Source organism: Fringilla coelebs (genome assembly GCF_963513975.1).
Source record: "Fringilla coelebs genome assembly, chromosome: 13".
Taxonomy (NCBI): Eukaryota; Metazoa; Chordata; class Aves; order Passeriformes; family Fringillidae; genus Fringilla; species Fringilla coelebs.
In genome coordinates, this window is record NC_140039.1 from 3,477,929 (window position 1) to 3,497,480 (window position 19,552).

The 19,552-nt window shown below is 44.3% G+C and overlaps 1 protein-coding gene across 4 annotated transcripts in view; it reads left to right on the forward strand.

Annotated features, from left to right (window-relative positions):
* RAF1 (Raf-1 proto-oncogene, serine/threonine kinase) overlaps nt 1–19,536 on the forward strand; it is a 38,773-nt gene extending 19,237 nt beyond the window's left edge. Inside the window, exons 5-19 of one of the 4 annotated variants that reach the window (XM_084214734.1) lie at nt 436–538; nt 2,039–2,196; nt 3,120–3,218; nt 4,637–4,790; nt 6,226–6,285; nt 8,029–8,056; nt 8,148–8,275; nt 9,258–9,375; nt 11,237–11,321; nt 12,092–12,268; nt 13,800–13,846; nt 15,202–15,320; nt 16,516–16,647; nt 17,190–17,324; nt 18,319–19,536. In XM_084214734.1, the coding sequence (XP_084070860.1) occupies nt 436–538; nt 2,039–2,196; nt 3,120–3,218; nt 4,637–4,790; nt 6,226–6,285; nt 8,029–8,056; nt 8,148–8,275; nt 9,258–9,375; nt 11,237–11,321; nt 12,092–12,268; nt 13,800–13,846; nt 15,202–15,320; nt 16,516–16,647; nt 17,190–17,324; nt 18,319–18,459 (1,684 nt within the window). In that variant the 3' untranslated portion in view covers nt 18,460–19,536. The remainder of the gene's footprint in view (nt 1–435; nt 539–2,038; nt 2,197–3,119; nt 3,219–4,636; nt 4,791–6,225; nt 6,286–8,028; nt 8,057–8,147; nt 8,276–9,257; nt 9,376–11,236; nt 11,322–12,091; nt 12,269–13,799; nt 13,847–15,201; nt 15,321–16,515; nt 16,648–17,189; nt 17,325–18,318) is intronic. The other 3 variants (XM_084214731.1, XM_084214732.1, XM_084214733.1) reach the window with 3 other exon arrangements.
* Nucleotides 19,537–19,552: the final 16 nt, after the last annotated feature.

Consider the following 19,552-nt stretch of genomic DNA (forward strand, 5'->3'; position numbering starts at 1 on the left):
CACACCTCTTCAGGCTTGGCCTTAAAGCTCCCTGCAGCCTCAGGCATTTGTGGGGTTATATCTCTGAGCAGCTGAGACTGTTCTGGGGTCACAGTCACTGCCCAGCACCTAATAATGGCTTTTGTGTCACTGAGGGTGTCACTCATAATTTCTGTTACATTTATAAGGGTTTTTCTGTGATTCCATTAAAGCTTCTAGGTGCTTTATCAAGTATTTTATAAAAAAAAAAAGTTAAAAATGAGCAGAAAAAGAGGTGACTTTCTTCTGATTTTTTGAGTGAAAGACACTGAGATCTATCCAGCTCACTGTAAGAGGTTAGCCGTGCTTTTTTGGGTATTTGATTTCAATTTACTCGAGAAAACTCAGCAAGCATGATTGTGGATGAGGCCAGACTTCTCCCCAGAGTGATTTTGTTGTCCCCATTTTCTCTTTCAGAAAGAAAGTGCGTTTGGATTGGAACACAGACGCCGCCTCCCTGATTGGAGAGGAGCTGCGAGTGGACTTCCTCGACCACGTCCCACTCACCACACACAATTTTGTAAGCTTTTCCTGCTCTGTATTCTGCTGGGAGTTTCATCAGTTGAGCCACAGATTTGGCCAGAGAAGGTTTTGGACATTAGAAAGCTTTTGGCTTTCTGGTCATAGGGATTTTCAGAAGTTGAGGTTGATTCCTTCACCCCTGTTCCCCACAAATTACATTCCCTAAATATCAATTTGCAGTGAAATGCCAGAATTATATTTATTCCCCTGGTGATTCCCAGGTGTCACAGACTGTCAAAGCTCACATTGTGCATGTTCTTCACAGGTCTGATGAGTGCCATTTTTATTTCACATAAATACTTGTGTCTGTAACTGTTGTGGTAAGGTACCCATGTCTTTAAAGGCTAGAAAAGGCAGAAAATTTGCATTTTCTCTGGGTCATCAGTCAAAAAAGGCTGGATAAGTTCAGCAGCTTTACTGGACTGATAGTCCAATATTTATTATTTGTACTGGATATTCAGGGGTGCTGTTAATTCTGCAGCTCATGACATTATTTTGTGAGCTAATGCTGCCTTGCAATTTGACAGTGTTCTGTGGGGGAATGAAAGGCTTTACTTTATAGTTCCTTCTCAAAAACGGATTATTTATTCCACACAAAACAAAGAGTAGAAGGTGGTTTTGTGCTTTGTGGGCTTTTTAATTTTTAAAAATTTTTAAAAATTCTTTTTTTTACTAAGAGATAATGCCCAACTCTACCAGTTTTACCTTGCATTATTGTCTTCTCCCTAGGAAGGAACTCTGTTCCCATATTTTAGCTCTTGTTTTGTTGTAGAAATACATCATGGTAATCCTAAGTCCTAGAGGATTGTCATTTACATCCATTAGAAAGGTTGGGATTGATTTGCAAAACCTGAAAGTCACTTTACTTCTACATTACATTAAAAAAAACTACAGAAAGTGTCACCTGCAGCTGGTCAGCAGAAAATGCATATTTTTGTCCAGGTCTAGAAGAAGCAAAAATTTGGAGCCCTACTCTCCAGTAGGTTCTGGAGGAAGAAACCCCTTGGTTCATTTTAATATTTTTTCATACTTCAGAAGCTTTTAAACAAAACTAAGAAATGTATTTCTCATGCAAGGGATATTGGTTAGTCATAAACACCAAGAATTTTGACTAATAAAAAAAATGAGGTGGTCCTTCCAGTCTGATCCTCTTTCACCTCTTTGGTGCTAATGAAATAAACAAAAACCCCAGCTCTTGGCTCACACAGCTCTGTCACCTTGCTGAGCAAAAAAATTGCTTTTGTGTTTGACAGAACACTTGTCTTTTTCTTTTTCTTTGTTTGTTCTCTAAATAAACAGTGTTTCTAAACTTTGCAGGTTTCCAACCAAACTGGAAATCCATGCTACAACATTTGAGTGTGGTTTTAAGCTCAGTAGCAACCTGGGGGCTCTGACAGCATTTCAGCATGGTTATTTATTTCTGTCAGGCTCTGAAGATCCAAATCTCAGTTGATGAAGAGTTAATTAGCTGGGATTAATCACTGGCTGTGCTTTCCAGGCTCGGAAGACATTTCTGAAGCTTGCCTTCTGTGACATCTGCCAGAAGTTCCTGCTCAATGGCTTCCGCTGTCAGACGTGTGGCTACAAATTCCACGAGCACTGCAGCACCAAGGTGCCAACCATGTGTGTGGACTGGAGCAACATCAGGCAGCTCTTGTAAGGACTGCTCCTTTCTAATGGCAGCAGCAAGTCTGGCTGACACTTGGTTTTGTGGCTCTGATCACAGAGATCCTTTTGGGCTGTTGGGAAGGCAGTCCTTGTGATCAGGGTGCAGAATTGTGGATTGAGCTCATGAAACAGCCAGCAATGAGTGTCTGTTCCCAGGGGAAAAGGCCGTGCACGTCAACTGCAGTTTGTTCTTGCTCTGGATTTGAATATTCTGGGACAAGCAAACAAACACCTTGAATGACCAGGCAGTTGCTCCAATGCCTTCTGTTTGAGCAGGGGCGCAGCAATTCCTCTCACACAACACATGTTAGGAATGAACCAGGCCATGATTGTTGGATTTTTGGAAACTTTAGTGTTCACCTGTTCTGCACCTCAGCTTCTGACACTGGTGAAAGTGGTGAATGGTGAGGAAACAGATGGAGGCTAATACTTTCCTAATACCAGTTACAAAAAGTTGAAAATTATTATGTTAGAAGTCCTTTTATGCAAAAGTGTTAAAGTCTGTAATTGTTTTTATGTGTCTTAGTGGTTGCAGTTTTTTTCTAACTAAACTTGGTCACGTGGTTCTGCATTTTCTCATAGTAGGAGTGCAGGATGACTTGTGCCACTTGGTGCTACCTGGCTTTAATAGAACTTAATTGTGTCAAGTACCCTTTCAGGAAAATCTGAAGTCTGATATAAAAGGGTTTTGTCTCTCAAGTTTGGAAAGAACACATGGAACTTTTCTTTGGGAGTCTGAAGGCAGAGATTTTAGTGGTACTCAGAGAAAAAACACGATGTAAAGACAGGAATGTGTTCATGAAATTAATCATGCTGCAAAGAAACAGCCCTTTAAAATTTCATCTTTCAAGAGCATTGTACAGGAGGTAGTGTAGCAGTTGAAGTTGTAATTGTTTTTGTTGATATTTCAGATTGTTCCCAAATTCAAATATCAGTGACAGTGGTGTCCCTGCACTACCTCCCTTGACAATGAGACGGATGCGGGAGTCTGTCTCCCGGATACCTGTTAGGTAAGCTTGTATTTCCTGTCATTTCTCTTCTGGGAAATACACTTCTCTCAAAACAATCCATCCAAAGCAACCAGAGACCCCCAGCTCCTCCAAAGCAGAGCAATCTGATGCAAGGTTGGGATGAATGTGCAAGGCAGCAACACCACTTCATCACAGACAACTCTTTCTTGTTCTTAGATCTACCAAAGCATTGATTTCAGATTGCATAGTTTCAATTTTTAGCCTTAAAATGTTAAGGTAGAGTATTAAAGGCTTTTTGGAGACCTTTGTTTTCCTGCCTAAGAAAATCCAAGGCTCCCTTTTGGTATTTTTGTGAATTAATTTTATCAGGTAGTGTGCATCGAGGGTTTGTGTCTATGACTCACATCCATAACTAAAATAATGCTCTGATATTATGGTGACAGATAGGAATTTAAGGAGAGAACAGTGGGAACTGAAAATATGCTCCTCTTAAAGAAAATTCTGTTACCTAAAGAGAACATTGCTGTAGTTTTAAGTGCTGAAATGAAACTTGTGTCCCTTTGCAAGGGGCCTGTCCCCTGACCCTAACACGTGCCTGTATTCTTTCCCTTGAAATTCTAGAGGCTGAAGAGAGCAGGCCAGCTTTTGTTTTTTCTGCACCCATTTGAACAGTCTGGTCAGGAATGAGGCACAGAGCACGTAGCTGACTTGTAAATGGTTCTATGTCTTTATTTCTTTATTTTAATGGGAACTGCATCAGGAATTGATCTTTGCCATCTTACTCTTATTTCCAGTGTTGTTGAACAGTGACTTACTAACTTGATAGATCTTTGGAAGGGTTTTGTGAAGGCTGGCCCATTTCAGTTGAGATACATTTGTGTTTTGGGATCCTTATGGTCTGAGTGGCCTTAGCTGTGATTTACAACTCTTTGTTGAGCTGGATTTTAGTCTTGGCCTCCTTTTAACTGGTGTTGGGTTTCATGACTTCCTTGCTGGCTGTTCTGTGCAAACCATTGAACAGTCTTGCAAAGCTTTACAAATTCAGGGCTTAGCTTTTAAGCTGTGCATTTAACAGGCTTGAAACGAGCAGTTTGTTTAGTTTCACAGTCCTGAATTCATCTCTCAGAGCCATTATTTTGTCAGTGTATTAAATGTGATTTGATGGGGATTGAGGTGAACTGTGGCAAAATTCCTAACAGCAAAACCAGACCTCAGCTAAACACACTAATTAAATATGTGAGCTGACAAGATCTTCAAGTTTTTCAAATTTATTTCTTAAATTAAACTGGGACTGATTCAGCTGACCAAGTAGTTTAGTTGATGTGTAAATCCCAGCTTTTTCTCTGCTTGGAATTGTGTGTATATTGCTTTTGGACAGGTTACATTGAACAGTATTTTTCACTTGCCAGGGGGGAAAAAAATAACCACAACTCTCTTTGTCTCTCTTTCCTTCTCAGCTCCCAGCACAGGTATTCTACACCTCATGCCTTCACTTTCAACCCATCCAACCCTTCCTCTGAGGGCTCTCTGTCCCAAAGGCAGCGCTCCACGTCCACCCCCAACGTGCACATGGTCAGCACCACCATGCCCGTGGACAGCAGGATCATCGAGGTAACGTGGCCAGAGCAGGGCTCAGCTGGGGCTGTGCCCAGCCAAGGCACTGCCTGCCTTTCCTTCTCTGCCTTCCCCTCCTCTGCTCACTGTCTGCCTCAGCTGGCTCACTGCTGAAGAGATCAGGAGACACGTTTGCATAGGAAGTTAATTATTAATTCTTGCAGTCTATCAGCTTTGCTGGAGTAATTGGTGAATTCTAGGGTTGTGTAAAGATACTTTACAGTTAAGCTCAGTTTTGTGAAGAAATGCTTTTTAAACGTGTCTAAAAATGTTCTTCCAAATTTAAAAGTCTGGGTTTGTGGTGGGGCTGGTGTTAATTTTAAATCAGACTAAAGGTGCCCTTAGTCTGGGTTTAGTTCTTGGACTGGGACTGCTCAGGTCAAAGCTTCTGGGGATCTGTTTTGTGTTACACCTGTATGGAATTAATTGCAATTCTGGGCCTGTAGGCCGAAGCCAGTCTCTGGCTGAGACTATTTCTGCTCTTCTTGCCTTTAAGCACCTTTTTTTTTGTATTTTCCTCCCTTAGACTGACAGTGAGGGAGAGCTCCTAGAAATCAGGCCTAAAGTGGTTGGGTTTCTTTAGTTCTTTTGTGATAACCTGAACAAACTGGTGTGCAGGAAAGGCTGGCAGAGGAGAGTGCTGAACTGCAGGACCTGGCAGAGAGAGCAAGCACTGCTTGTTGCTTTTGCTCTGGAATAATTTAAAAACTCTGGAGGCCAAGCAAAAGCCTTTCACTGCTGAGCTCACCTGTATCTTCAGCTGGTGATTTATGGACTCCTCTGAAACCTGAAGATCTCTGAAGGGAGTTAGAGAGTTCCCTTGGCAGCAGAACAAGAGTGCCCTGCAGCCCCAGGGAGCATTTTTGGTCAGAGGCTGTGGCAGCTGGCTTTATGGGGGAAGGTGTCCTCCCTTTCTCTTTGGGTTCTTTGGCTCCCAGCCCTTTTTGCTGGTTCAGAGGCCAGGCTGACCATCTCTGATGGCACAAACCACAATGAAGCACTCAAGAAAATCTGAATTATTGATCTTGGTACAGTGATGAGTCTTAAAGGAGACATTTTTTTTTCTGTATTCTTTATGCAGAGCAGTAAAGACAGAAACACTTTCTATTCTGGATCTTCACATTACCATAAAAATAGTTGCTACATCCTAAAAGCTTTTAAAAGGCCCCATAGCAATGCAGAAGGAAAGTAGGAGAGACTTTCTATTACACCAGGAGAAAAACTATCATAAAAAAAGTAGTTTACCCAAGGATAGATCCTAGTGAACCTCAGGGTTTGAGCAGAAATACTTAAACATTTTACTGCACTTATTTATCATTTATCAAGCAAATTAGGTTACTTCTTCTTTCATTTAACCTACCATTTAATTTTTAGAAATATTTTTTTATACTTCCTCTGTTCTTTTCTTTTATCTCTCACTGTGTTGGCCTAGAATAACAGCCTGAATGCTTCTCCCAGCTCCTGGTGCAGACGCTTTTGTTTGAGGGGAAGAGTAGGTATTTCCTTGGTGCCTTTTGTTTTCTTGTCATTAACAGCATTGCTGTAACTTGTAAGCCATGGCAGTGTCCACCTGAAGTGTTTAATCTGGACCTGATCTGATGAGAATCTTGCCAGCATGTTCATACTCAAATGTTGATTGAGGCTGTTAATTGGAAGAGGCAAATTGATGAAGAGCTTCACGTTCAGTTTATCTGGCTGAATTCATCCTCCTCTGGATGTGAATAGGCTTGGGTTAGAATGCATTGGGTCTCACAGCCTTGAAAGCAAAACCTTCTCAAAACACATCTATTGTGTGGCTTTTTCCCTCTGGAAGTGGTTTTTATTGCCTGTACCCATCCAAAGCCCTGAGATTAAGAACAAGTTGTACTGTTTTTATTTCCCATCAAAGTGAAGTTGACAGACTACAGCACTGGGGATGGTGTTACTTGTGTTGTAAGAACAGGGGGTTTGGTTTATTTGCTCTTGAATTCAGAAGCAAATAAACAAATATTCACATCAGGATTGAAGCTCAAAAATACTTTTTCAAAGTAAGAACTCCACCTAGATAAGTATGAGAAACAATTTGAATTCTTTAGTTACCCTTTGCCAGCTTCCTTGAAAGCAGTTACATTCTCAGGCTGATGTACAAAACCAATCACCTGTTATTCAGGTTCTGAAGGGTTTTTTATTATCCTTAAATTGAACAAAAACAGTAAATTGAGGAGTTCTTCATTGGTTGTTCATGCAGATTTTAATCCACTCAGGTGTGGAGCAGTGGCAATCTGCAAGAATGCTGAACTTAGTCCAGCCTGGGTGAATGCAACTAATTACCTAAACCAATGTGTTTTATAACTGAATCTTTGCTAAGGATAATCTTAATTTGAAACTGTGGAGTGCAATGTGGGCTTGTTCTGTCCTCCTATGAAATCTTACATTTATTATTCTACTAATTAGTTAGAGAATTTGCATTGACTTCTGTTAACTTTGACAGTGTTTAACCTCTCTGTAGTGCATGTTCTTGCTTTGTACTCACACAGTCCCTGGATATTTTCCCTTTCCTGTTTGTACTTTGGGATAATGCAAAAGGCAGGTGAGAAAAGCTGTGCAGTGCTGTTTGTCAGAGCTTAGTTCTCTCTTGTGCATGGCTGTAGAGTTGTGTTGTGCCCGTGGCATGAGGTGACACTTGTGGCACTGTCCTGGTGACCTGTGGGAAAACACTGCTCAAATGCCAAATTCCCTGTGGGAATGTGCTTGGGAAAGGAGAGGGTTTTGTGTAGGGGGCACCTTTTTGGGGGTTGAAGTAGTATGTACAGTTATTTCACACTGGATGTTGAGGTGGAATATTTGGGGGGGGGGGGGTTAAAAGTCCTGCTTTAACCCAGAAGCTGTTTGGGAGTTGTCCCCTGGGGCAGAGCCATCCCAGGAGCTCTGTCCACACCTGGAACACGAGCATGAAGTGCAGGGGGAATGCAGACAGTGCTGCTGCTGGTTCTTCTTGTTTTGTGCCCTTTTCTCTTGCCTTTTTGGTAGCAGTCCTTTCAGTATGCTGTGAATCTCTTCCCTGTGTTGTCAGAACTCACAAGTTGCATGGGTTTCCTGCAGGATTGGTGGGAGGAGCAGATCCCCAATCCTGGAGCTGCTGGCCAGTACTGTACTGCACTAAAACTGGCCCAGCAATTGCCACACCAGCCCTGCTTGTTCCTCTGTGTGTTCCTTGTTCCTTTACTAACTTCCTTATCCATTTTCTCTGTTGCAGGATGCAATTCGAAGCCATAGTGAATCAGGTATGGTTTCAAAAATGAAACATTTTCTAACATGGTTTGATTTGGTTGTTTTCTTGTTCATCAATTGTTTTCTTGTATTTCTGTCTTTAAGCCTCACCCTCTGCTCTGTCTGGAAGTCCTAACAATATGAGCCCAACTGGCTGGTCTCAGCCTAAAACCCCAGTCCCAGCCCAAAGAGAGAGAGCCCCTGGATCTAACACACAAGAAAAAAACAAAATTGTAAGTATGGTGATGTTTGAGTTCCACTGTGCTGGGGGGAGTGATGTGTTGGGATGAATTTCTGTGCTGAAAGGTGCAGGTGATCTTGGATTGCTCTGCCCTGTGTATGCAGGAGCAATTTATTGTCATTGCTTGGGGAATGATGGCACTGTTGCTTTGGGTTATAAATGCTCAGAGCAAAGTGTTCTGGGTTGCAGGTGAATTTCAGGCAGTGCTGAGATGTTGTCAGTGCAGCTCCAAGGATTACCTTTTAAATCTTTAAAGGTTGCATCCTTTTCATCCAGTTTTAATTTATTTAAAATTGGTTTTATTAGCACTGTTTGAACTGTGTTGTTCCCATAGAAAGTGGATATTGCCAATGCCTTCATCTCCACTGGACAGTCAAATGTCTCAGGGAAAAACAGATTTTACAAAATGCAACTTTTCCTTCAAAGGTTTGATTTAAACTTAGGTGTGGGGGAAAGAAAGAAGAGTTAGAATAATAATTGATAACATCTTGAAATTTTTGAAGGCTTCTCAGCTTTCACAAGGAAAACACAATTGCTCAGTGGGATTCACAGTTTTTGCTCACTTAGACACTGAGAATTTTGCTCTCATCTGTTTGGCTTATTCCATTTAAGAGTTCCATAATTTTAGCATTGTGCTTTTGAAGAAACCACATTCTTAAATATTTCAGATGTTTTAAAATAATTGATCATAAAAGATATGTTCCTTTGGGGATCTCAGATTAGGGTTTAATTTTCTAGTGCAGACCTTCATGATAAACACTTCAAGACATCCAAGAAAATGGGGTGATTTTTTATTTGGGTTTTTTGCTAAAAACCCCCACCACCCCCCCAAACTGAGGAGAAAAACAAAAATCCAAACTGCAGGACAAACATCAAGGTCAAATTGAACTTTTGTGAAGGAAGTTATTTAATTTTTTTGGTGTGTGTATAATACAGGTGATTAAAAATGAAATCCCTGTGAATTGTTGTTCCAGAGGCCTCGTGGACAGAGAGACTCCAGTTATTACTGGGAAATAGAAGCCAGTGAAGTGATGCTCTCCACCAGGATAGGCTCAGGCTCTTTTGGGACAGTTTACAAGGGCAAGTGGCACGGTGAGTCTTCATCTGGGGGGACAGCACCCGGGCCAGATGGACCTTGGGGTGCTGGGTGCTCAGCTGCCACCAAAGGGAGAATGGATTTAGAGGTGCTGGGTGCTCAGCTGCCTCCAAAGGGAGAATGGATTTAGGGGTGCTGAGTGCTCAGCTGCCTCCAAAGGGAGAATGGATTTAGGGGTGCTGGGTGCTCAGCTGCCACCAAGGGGAGAATGGATTTAGGGGTGCTGGGTGCTCAGCTGCCACCAAGGGGAGAATGGATTTAGGGGTGCTGGGTGCTCAGCTGCCACCAAAGGGAGAATGGATTTGGGGGTGCTGGGTGCTCAGCTGCCACCAAAGGGAGAATGGATTTAGGGGTGCTGGGTGCTCATCCTTCACCAAAGGGAGAATGGATTTAGGGGTGCTGGGTGCTTATCCTGCACCAAAGGGAGAATGGATTTAGGGGTGCCTGGTGCTCATCCTGCACCAAATGGAGAATGGATTTTGGGATGCTGGGTGCTCAGCTGCCTCCAAAGGGAGAATGGATTTAGGGGTGCTGGGTGCTCATCCTGCACCAAAGGGAGAATGGGTTTAGGGGTGCTGGGTGCTCAGCTGCCACCAAAGGGCACAGGCAGAATAGATTTAGGGGTACTCTGTGCTCATCCTTCACCAAAAGCACAGGGACAATGGATTTAGGGGTGCCTGGTGCTCATCCTGCACCAAAGGCCCAGGCAGAAACAGGAGCTGCTGTGTAAGAGCAGCCCTGGGATTAAAGCCAAGCACAGACACCAAAATCTCAATCTCACAACTGCATCTCCATTCTCACTCCACTGATCTCTTCACTCCCATGTTCCCAGTTTGCTTTCTGAAAAGGGTTTATTTTCTGTTAGCTGGGAAATTCCACAGCCTGCTGTGCAGTTATTTTTAGCTTCTCTTAAAACCTTTGTGGTTTAATTAGCGTGCTTCCTTTCAAGGTGGGGTGGAAAGGAAATCAGCATAAATTGTGGAGTTTTTCAATGAAAAAATGATTAATGTGAGAGTTTGATCTGTAGGTAGAGGGAATATTTTGAAAATGGGCGCCCTGCAAAGCTGCGGAATTTGTTTCCAAATTCATGGCTTGTGATTTTGAACAGAAACACACAGAAACCCCTCCAGGCTCTTTAAATGGCAGCATTCTCAGAAAAAAACCTGACAAAACAAATCTGGAAACTTACCTGCTGCCCTCTACTTTTAATGAGAAATACTTGCATGTCTCAAAGCCCAAATGCTGTCAGCAGCAAGAGAAGTAATATTGTTACATTAAAAATAATGAACAGTTTCTGATTTTCATAATGGAACTGAAATGGGACACAGAAATCAAGAGGAAAAATTAGTTCAGTTAGATTTTGTAATAAAAAAATAAATTCATATTACAATTTATTTTAGTAGAACATTCACACCTCTTCAAGTATCAAGAATTAAATAATGAAAGAAATTCTGCATGAAGGAGAGCTGTTGGGTTTTGTAATGTGTTCAGATGAAGTTTATATATTAAACACTTCAATATTTATATTTGATAATAAAGCCATAAAGATGTGTGTACATGTGTCCTGCCAAAAGGATTCTACCCCAACATAGCCCTTAAAAGCAGAAGGGAGGTGTCTGAATAATTAATTAATGGCTTTTGCCATTGGACTGAAATTCAGCTAAATTAATTGCTTGATACCACAGAAATTTGTCTGCAGGGAAATCTTGACCCTTTAGCAGAGGTGTGCTGTGCTCAAATGAGGAATTTTAAATACACTGTTTATTAATTAAACTGTTTATTAATTAAATACACTGTTGTTTTGAGGAGGAAAGGGAAAGTGCACTTGAGTAACTTCTGTGGTAATTGTATTTCCAGGGGATGTAGCAGTGAAGATCCTAAAGGTTGTAGACCCAACCCCAGAACAGTTCCAGGCTTTCAGGAATGAAGTGGCTGTCCTGAGGTGAGTTGGTGTTCTGCTGCTAAATTCAGATTATTCCAGGTGCTGCATTGGCCTCCCAGCCCTCCCTGGAACCTTCTGGCCCAATGTTCTGTGTGTACTAGGCACAAAAAGCAGATTTCCAGAGAAGAATAAAAAATACAGTCCTAGTTCAGAGTATTTTTATGGTCTCTTAACACCCACATTGTTCAGACCACACTGGGCAGTAAAGGTGGGGCTGTCCTAATCCTCAGACAACACTTCAGCTGTTCCTTTTCAAGTTGCAGCATACTTTCAGATCCTGAGGTTTTTAGTGTCTGTGATGTTACTCCTGAAAATGAACCAAGTAGATACATAAAAAAAATCTCCTGATTATAATCCCTTGAGGGTTTATAGCTGTCCTTTGGTTTCTTTAGGGATTCAGTCTTCCACTTAAAGCTGGCACTTTTTCCCAGCTTCCAGGGTGATTTCTGCCATTCCAGTAACTTCTAACCCCACTTGCAGGTGTGACTGTTCCTTATTGAGGTCAAACCATTTGAGTTTTCAGACATCCTTTCCTTAAATGTTGATTTTAAATCACTGAAAGGAAAAGCTGTAACTGAAAAGCAAAAGACCAACTGATGAACAGAAAATGGTAACTCTGGTGTATTTTAATTATTTGTAAGCCCAAATTTCACTCCCACATTGTCCTGGGACTGCAGAGCTGAAATGCATTCAGCCAGGAGTGCATTTTGAGCAGCCTTGGGAAGCGTTTTTGGTGCAGCCACTGATTTCTCTTGGTGCTCCTCTGTCAGGAAGACCCGGCATGTGAACATCCTGCTCTTCATGGGCTACATGACCAAGGACAACCTGGCCATTGTCACTCAGTGGTGTGAGGGCAGCAGCCTCTACAAACACCTGCACGTGCAGGAGACCAAGTTCCAGATGTTCCAGCTCATCGACATCGCCCGCCAGACCGCGCAGGGCATGGAGTGAGTGCCCTGCCTTCCTTTCCCCCCCTTCCTTCCTTTCCCCCCCTTCCTTCCTTTCCCCCCCTTCCTTCCTTTCCCCCCCTTCCTTCCTTTCCCCCCCTTCCTTCCTTTCCCCCCCTTCCTTCCTTTCCCCCCCTTCCTTCCTTTCCCCCCCTTCCTTCCTTTCCCCCCCTTCCTTCCTTTCCCCCCCTTCCTTCCTTTCCCCCCCTTCCTTCCTTTCCCCCCCTTCCTTCCTTTCCCCCCCTTCCTTCCTTTCCCCCCCTTCCTTCCTTTCCCCCCCTTCCTTCCTTTCCCCCCCTTCCTTCCTTTCCCCCCCTTCCTTCCTTTCCCCCCCTTCCTTCCTTTCCCCCCCTTCCTTCCTTTCCCCCCCTTCCTTCCTTTCCCCCCCTTCCTTCCTTTCCCCCCCTTCCTTCCTTTCCCCCCCCCTCCTTCCTTTCCCCCCCCCTCCTTCCTTTCCCCCCCCCTCCTTCCTTTCCCCCCCCCTCCTTCCTTTCCCCCCCCTCCTTCCTTTCCCCCCCCTCCTTCCTTTCCCCCCCCCTCCTTCCTTTCCCCCCCCTCCTTCCTTTCCCCCCCCTCCTTCCTTTTCCCCCTTCCTTTTCCCCCTTCCTTTTCCCCCTTCCTTTTCCCCCTTCCTTTTCCCCCTTCCTTTTCCCCCTTCCTTTTCCCCCTTCCTTTTCCCCCTTCCTTTTCCCCCTTCCTTTTCCCCCTTCCTTTTCCCCCACTTTATCTGCTTGTCCATCCTGAGCTCTTGCTGTAGTGCAGGAGATGGAATGCTGTTGCAAATTCACAATGAGGGGGCTTTTCCTCCCTTGTGTTTGCCACACAGTGATTGATGCTCTCTGGGATGAGGGGTGGCTGCTCTGTTCCCCAGGACTCAGCCAGATGCTTGTGGAAGCATTTTCAGCTCTGGTTCTGATGTTGGGAGCACAGGAGCAGCTCATTCATTGGAGCTCAGGGCCCAGGTTTGCAGCCACACTCCAGGGGCTGGGCAGGTTTAGATGTCCATTTGGAGCAGCCACACTCCAGGGGCTGGGCAGCTTTAAATGTCCCTTTGGAGCAGCCACACTCCAGGGGCTGGGCAGGTTTAGATGTCCCTTTGGAGCAGGCACACTCCAGGAGCTGGGCAGGTTTAGATGTCCCTTTGGAGCAGGCACACTCCAGGGGCTGGGCAGGTTTAGATGTCCCTTTGGAGCAGGCACACTCCAGGGGCTGGGCAGGTTTAGATGTCCCTTTGGAGCAGCCACACTCCAGGGGCTGGGCAGGTTTAAATGTCCCTTTGGAGCAGGCAGCCCCAGCACAGGGTACAGAGCTCATGGCTGAGCACAGCCCCAGGTTTCCAGGGTTAAAGGAACTTGTGCCACTCCTTCCTGGCACTGCACTGAGCACAGCTCCATTTCTTTGTTCCCAAAGTAGACTCTTGGAATGCCAGAAGGGGTTGGGTGTGTAATAAACTGAATCAACTGTCTGGGGGGAATGAAAATGCTGATTGTGAGCAGCCCTGCTAATGGCTCTTGTGCTTTTCCCTTCACAGCTATTTACATGCAAAGAACATCATCCACAGAGACATGAAATCCAATAGTATCCTTCCATTCTCTGCAGGAGGGAGGGATGTCTTGGTCATGTGGAGCTTGCTTTCTGTGGGGGTTGCAGCAGCTATTTGAAATATATTTGTGTATATAACTACTGATGGGCTAGCAAGGACTTTCACAGAACATCTGTGCTTGTTTAGCACACTTGGGATAAAGGTGTGCAGCAGTTGTGCTCCAGGAGTCTCTTATTTTACTGCCATGGGGTTTATTCAGTCCTCTGGTACCCACATGCTGCTCTCCTCCTTGATGGGAGGTGTGTGTGCCTGTTCATCTGTGTGCACACATGGGTTTGATTCTGTCTCTTGGGTATTTTTAGGATATTTAGAACTCCTCGCATAACTGGCAGAAATGAAGCCAAAAGTCTTACTTTAAACTCAAGGAAAAGCAGCCTTTTACTATTCTATTTTGTGCAAAAATATTCAGTAACACATCTGGATTTCTTTCACCTTTGAAAGGCCTGATTTTGGAATTACCAGAACATCCTTGGAGCTCCCAGCAGGAACTGGGGCATCCTTCCATCAGATGTGACCAGGATGTTTTGGCAAATGTCATCATAAAAAATTTGCCAAGTTCAGTAGTTTCAGAATATCAGTGGATTCCATCTTCAGTTTAGAAAAAAAACCCAATTATTTTACTGTATAGGAGGACAGAAATTTGTGATTCCTAGTAATGATGATCATTTTTGTGAAATAAGTTAGCTCAGCTCCTGACATAGAAATGAGAGTCAGTCATGTTTATATTTCTGAATTATCTTCTTGAACTTGCAGCATTCCTAAGTGAAATCCTTAAATGATAACTTCCTAAAATAATCCCAGCAAAGAAAGTGCTGGTATCTGTAACAGACAGATCCATGAAGGAGAGAATTATAAATAGTGTGGATATATTTGCAATTAAAATCATAGCTAAACCTCAGGAGATCTGCCAGAGAACTTTATGGAAATAGATTTTATTTTGATACTTACAAGTACTTTTGTACTTGTGCTTACTTGATACTTTTGATACTTACTTACTTCTCCTTGTAATTGTTTTTTTTTTTCCTTACTTTTCTTTTTTGATTTGTGAGACCTCTGAGCTGTTTCCCTTTCTCAGTTATTTAAGGAGCTGCAGCCATGGGTGGTAATGAACTTGTTGATTTCTGTCCTGGCTCACCATAAAGATAAATCTACAAATGCTGCTGGAACATCTGCTCTGGTTTAGTGTTAAATGTTAATTTAAAATCCATTTTCCTTTGTCTCACATACAGCTCACAGCAGGTTTCAATAAAACAGGCAGCACATGACAGTCAGGTCTGAAAATATACAATGGCTGACTCAGTTTTGTGCAGTTTCTTTAACAAACCTACAGATATATTTCTTCATGAAGGCCTCACAGTGAAAATAGGAGACTTTGGTCTGGCAACTGTCAAATCCAGGTGGAGTGGATCCCAGCAGGTGGAGCAGCCCACGGGCTCCATCCTGTGGATGGTGAGCACAACACCCCTGCTTTTCAGCCTCCCCCTGCTGCTTTTCAGCCTCCCCCTGCTTTTCAACATTCCCTCTGCACCTGTTCCCTGAACACTCAGTCTTGTGGGGAGTTTTTTTCCAGCTGTAGAAGTTAAAATTGAGGATTAATTGTGCAAAGCAGGCACCCTCCATTGGGGCTTGTGAGTTATTTTAAATATTTAGGGCTGCCAGTATATCTGGGAATGTGTATTAAAAATGTCAGGATGCTTGGCCAAGGCTGCTTTGTGCTCTGTCAAATACACACATCATCTGAAACCAAGTTCTAGAAGCAGAAATGTTCCTTTCTGTAAAAAAAAAATTGTACAAAAAGCCAAATTTTAAAAAACTTTCTATAAAAGGATTTAAAACTAATTTTCCCAATGGCATGAAACAGACCTTGGGGAAAAAACCCTGCATATTTGCTCATTGCAGGCTTTTTAAAAGCTGTATTTATTTTAGTCATTTATAGCCCATCTTTGCTGAGCTGTCACAGGAGGGGAGGTTGTTCTGTTTCCTTGGATGTTCCTGTGATCCCTTATCAGGGTTTTTATGCTGTTGTACTTCAGTGCTTTGCTTAATAATTCTGAGGGAATTCTTTAGGAGGGAGAAAAGATCTCAGCCAGTGGGGAAGTTCTGATGGTTCACACCTTGTTTTGCTCAGTCATCTGACAGTGTTTAAAAAGCTTCATAATTTACAAGTATATTAAAATGTTCCTGCATTTCTTCCCTGATCTGTTCAATATGTGCTGGTTTGTGTTTGGCTTTCACATTTCCTGACCATGTTTTGGTATCAATTTACAAGAGATGAGAGTTTTGTATTTTCCCCTTTTAACCTTGATACCAGTTTAAGAACTGATGGTGAAACTGGCTCAGTTCTGTGTAAGGTGTAACAGGAGCCAATAAATGTTGCAAATACAAATACTGATATTTTTTCTAATGGCAAAATGCTTGTTCAGTTAAAGCATTGATTTTTTTTTTTTTTGTGTGTGTGCTGTATTGATATTTTTAATAAGATGTGGAGTAGCCCTGCCTGATCTTCTCCAGAGCTTTAGGAAAATTCATCAAAGCTGTGGGGGTACCTTGGCTAACTCATTTCCAGCTGGGCTCACTGTCTCTGCTCCCCACATCCTTTCTCTCCTGTGCTTCCTGGTGGTGTTGATGCTTTGCTCCCTGGCAGGCCCCCGAGGTGATCCGGATGCAGGACAGCAACCCCTTCAGCTTCCAGTCAGATGTCTACTCCTATGGAATAGTGTTATATGAGCTGATGACAGGAGAGCTGCCCTACTCCCACATCAACAACAGAGATCAGGTAGGAGCCCTCTGGGAGCAGCCCAGCTTATTTCTGCCCGTGGCACATCCCTTGGCCTGGAGAAATGCAGGGCAGATACAGATGCAGAGCAGCTGCAGTGGTGCTGCCAGCCTGCCTGCTTTCAACAGTGATTCTGTAACTCAGAGCTCACCTCAGTGTTGACAGTGCAGGTGCTCAAAGGAAAAAATTCCTTGGTCATGAACATTTGAAATGCCCTGTTAATTTATTCCCAGGTTACAGCTTTTGCTGCTCAGTAAAGTACTGGTTTATACATTTGCAGTTATTCCCATTTTGGTGTTAAATATGCTGCTGCTACATCAGCAGGATTGGATTTGGTCCTTTTAATAAGGGAAAAAACCCAGTAACTATTGTCCAACGTTGGAATATTGAATATTTGTGGTTGGGCTTTGCTAAGCTGAGCTGTTAGCCAGCCCAGCCTGCAGGGCTGTGTTGGTGCCCTGTGGGACTGGGTTCATCACCCTGGGGGCACTGCAGCTGCCCAGCAGTGAGGCCCTTGTGTAACCTGGTGTTTTGTTTTGCAGATCATTTTCATGGTTGGCAGGGGCTATGCTTCCCCAGACCTCAGCAAGCTGTACAAGAACTGCCCCAAGGCCATGAAGAGGCTGGTAGCAGATTGTTTGAAGAAAGTCAGGGAAGAACGACCTCTGTTCCCCCAGGTGAGTGGGGTGTCCTGCACAGGGCCCTGAGGGGAGTGTGAGGAGCCATTGGCACACACAGATGGAAATTCTGGTGGGTAGAAGTGCAGCCTTGCCCTGTTTCTGTCTCTATTGACAGTGCAGCTCTGGGCAGTTCTGGGAGTCCCTGGAACACAACCTGCAACACCTCACCTGCCCAAAGACAAGCCAAGCCCCCCTCACTCCAGAAAAGTGAAATCTCTCTGGATATCCGTTTTAGCTTAGAGTAGGGTTGAGGGAAATGAGAGGCCACTGCTCCTTTCCTTCCCCACAGCTCTGAACAAGGAAACAAAATCCACTCATGTGGATTTGGATGTAAACTCATGGAGCAGTTTTTGGTATTTCTACATTCCTGTCCCTAGGGGGATGGTACTTTCTTATACTCATTAATTATGAGCAATTAATTAATTAAACATCAGCGATTTTGGAAAAATCACTTCTTGCTGTTGCAGTCGAGCATTGTTTAGAAAGTTCTTTTTAAACCAGGCAGAAGGTGAAAGCTTCAAGGGCAGAAATCCTGTGAGGAAAGGTTTGGACTGGTGGGAAAAACAGAGCTATGCTATTGTGTAGTTAAATGAGACACTTTCTGTCTCCAAGGACAAACCCTGCCCAAGGAACCCTGAGAGGGGCTTTTTGCACCTGTGCTGCATGGCAGAAACCATTAACCTGTCCTTCCTGTTACTCTGCTGGAGGGTGGCTTAGATGCTCATTAATTGCTCCTAATTATCTGTTAACTGATGAAAAACACCCTCCCAGCCTCTGGAACCCCCTGAGGCCCTCTCAGCACTGACAGTGCAGAGTGGGCAGAGTTGGGTTCCTCAGCTCTGCGTTCTCAGTGCCCCACGGAGCATCAATGTAAAACTTGAACTGGGTGAGAACTGAGTGAATGGATAAAGTAATGACTGAATGAAGGTGTAAATGGAAGCAGAGGGAGCTGCAGGTCCCACAGGCCTCTCTGAGCTGCTCTCTCCCCCAGATCCTGTCATCCATCGAGCTGCTGCAGCACTCTCTGCCCAAAATCAACCGCAGCGCCTCGGAGCCGTCCCTGCACCGCGCCGCCCACACCGAGGACATCAACTCGTGCACGCTGACCTCCACCAGGCTGCCCGTGTTCTGAGCTGCTCCTGCCCTGAGCTCCACCAGGCTGCCCGTGTTCTGAGCTGCTCCTGCCCTGAGCTCCACCAGGCTGCCCGTGTTCTGAGCTGCTCCTGCCCTGAGCTCCACCAGGCTGCCCGTGTTCTGAGCTGCTCCTGCCCTGAGCTCCACCAGGCTGCCCGTGTTCTGAGCTGCTCCTGCCCTGCTCCTGGCTGGAGCAGCAGGGGGAACTCGAGCTGTGCCTGCCAGCCTCGGTGTGCAGGCTCCTCCGGCAGGACCCTCCGCGTCCCATCCTACCAAGAAGCTGCTCCGGATCCGTGCGGTTCTCAGCCTGCAGGGACACAGCTCCTCATTGCCTTTGCTACCATCTCTTGTTCTGGGAGAGGTAACAGACTACAAATCAAGAGATCTATTACTATTTTTTTAATAGATGCACTTGAGCCTTATTTTCCCCTTCCCAGAAGCGATGGCCGTTTCTTTGGCAGTGGTTCTGGCTGGGTTTGCTCTGTGCTCAGTGAGGGGGGCTCTGAGGACAGGTGATGTTCTGGTGCTCTGACTGCCCCGTGCCTAGTGTCACCTCACCCTGGGGAGTTGTGCCTGGAGTGGGAAGAGGAAATAACTCTGGAAATCAGCTCCTGCCTAAGAGCTTCACCAAGCCAATGAAATAAGTTCAAATGCTAATTCAACACAAAATAGTTTTGCAATAGTTTTGCACATAGAAGAAAAACTCTTGCAAAAGGATGGAATCTGTTGTGAATTGTCCTGCTCAGAGAAGGAGGCGAGCCAGTCCCGCTTTGGTCATCTTGAGAAGCCTCCCAGCTGCCTTTGGTACTATGGACCTGCTGCAGGCAGGGTGGGTGAGGAGTGCTGGGCTGGGCTGGCAGAGGCTGAGGGTGTTCCCCCTCCTGCAGAGGCTGCATCCCAGCAGGAGCTGTCGGCCAAGACATGCACTAGCAAGAGGAAACTGAGCATATACAGTTTTTCTTGTTGATTTGGGTTTTAATTTTGTTTTTATTGCTCCTGAGAAAATGCATTTATTGTAAGCCAAGGTTCCTCTGATTATCTTATTTTAATAAAATAAATTAAATTTTAGGTTTAAGATTCAATGTCATCAT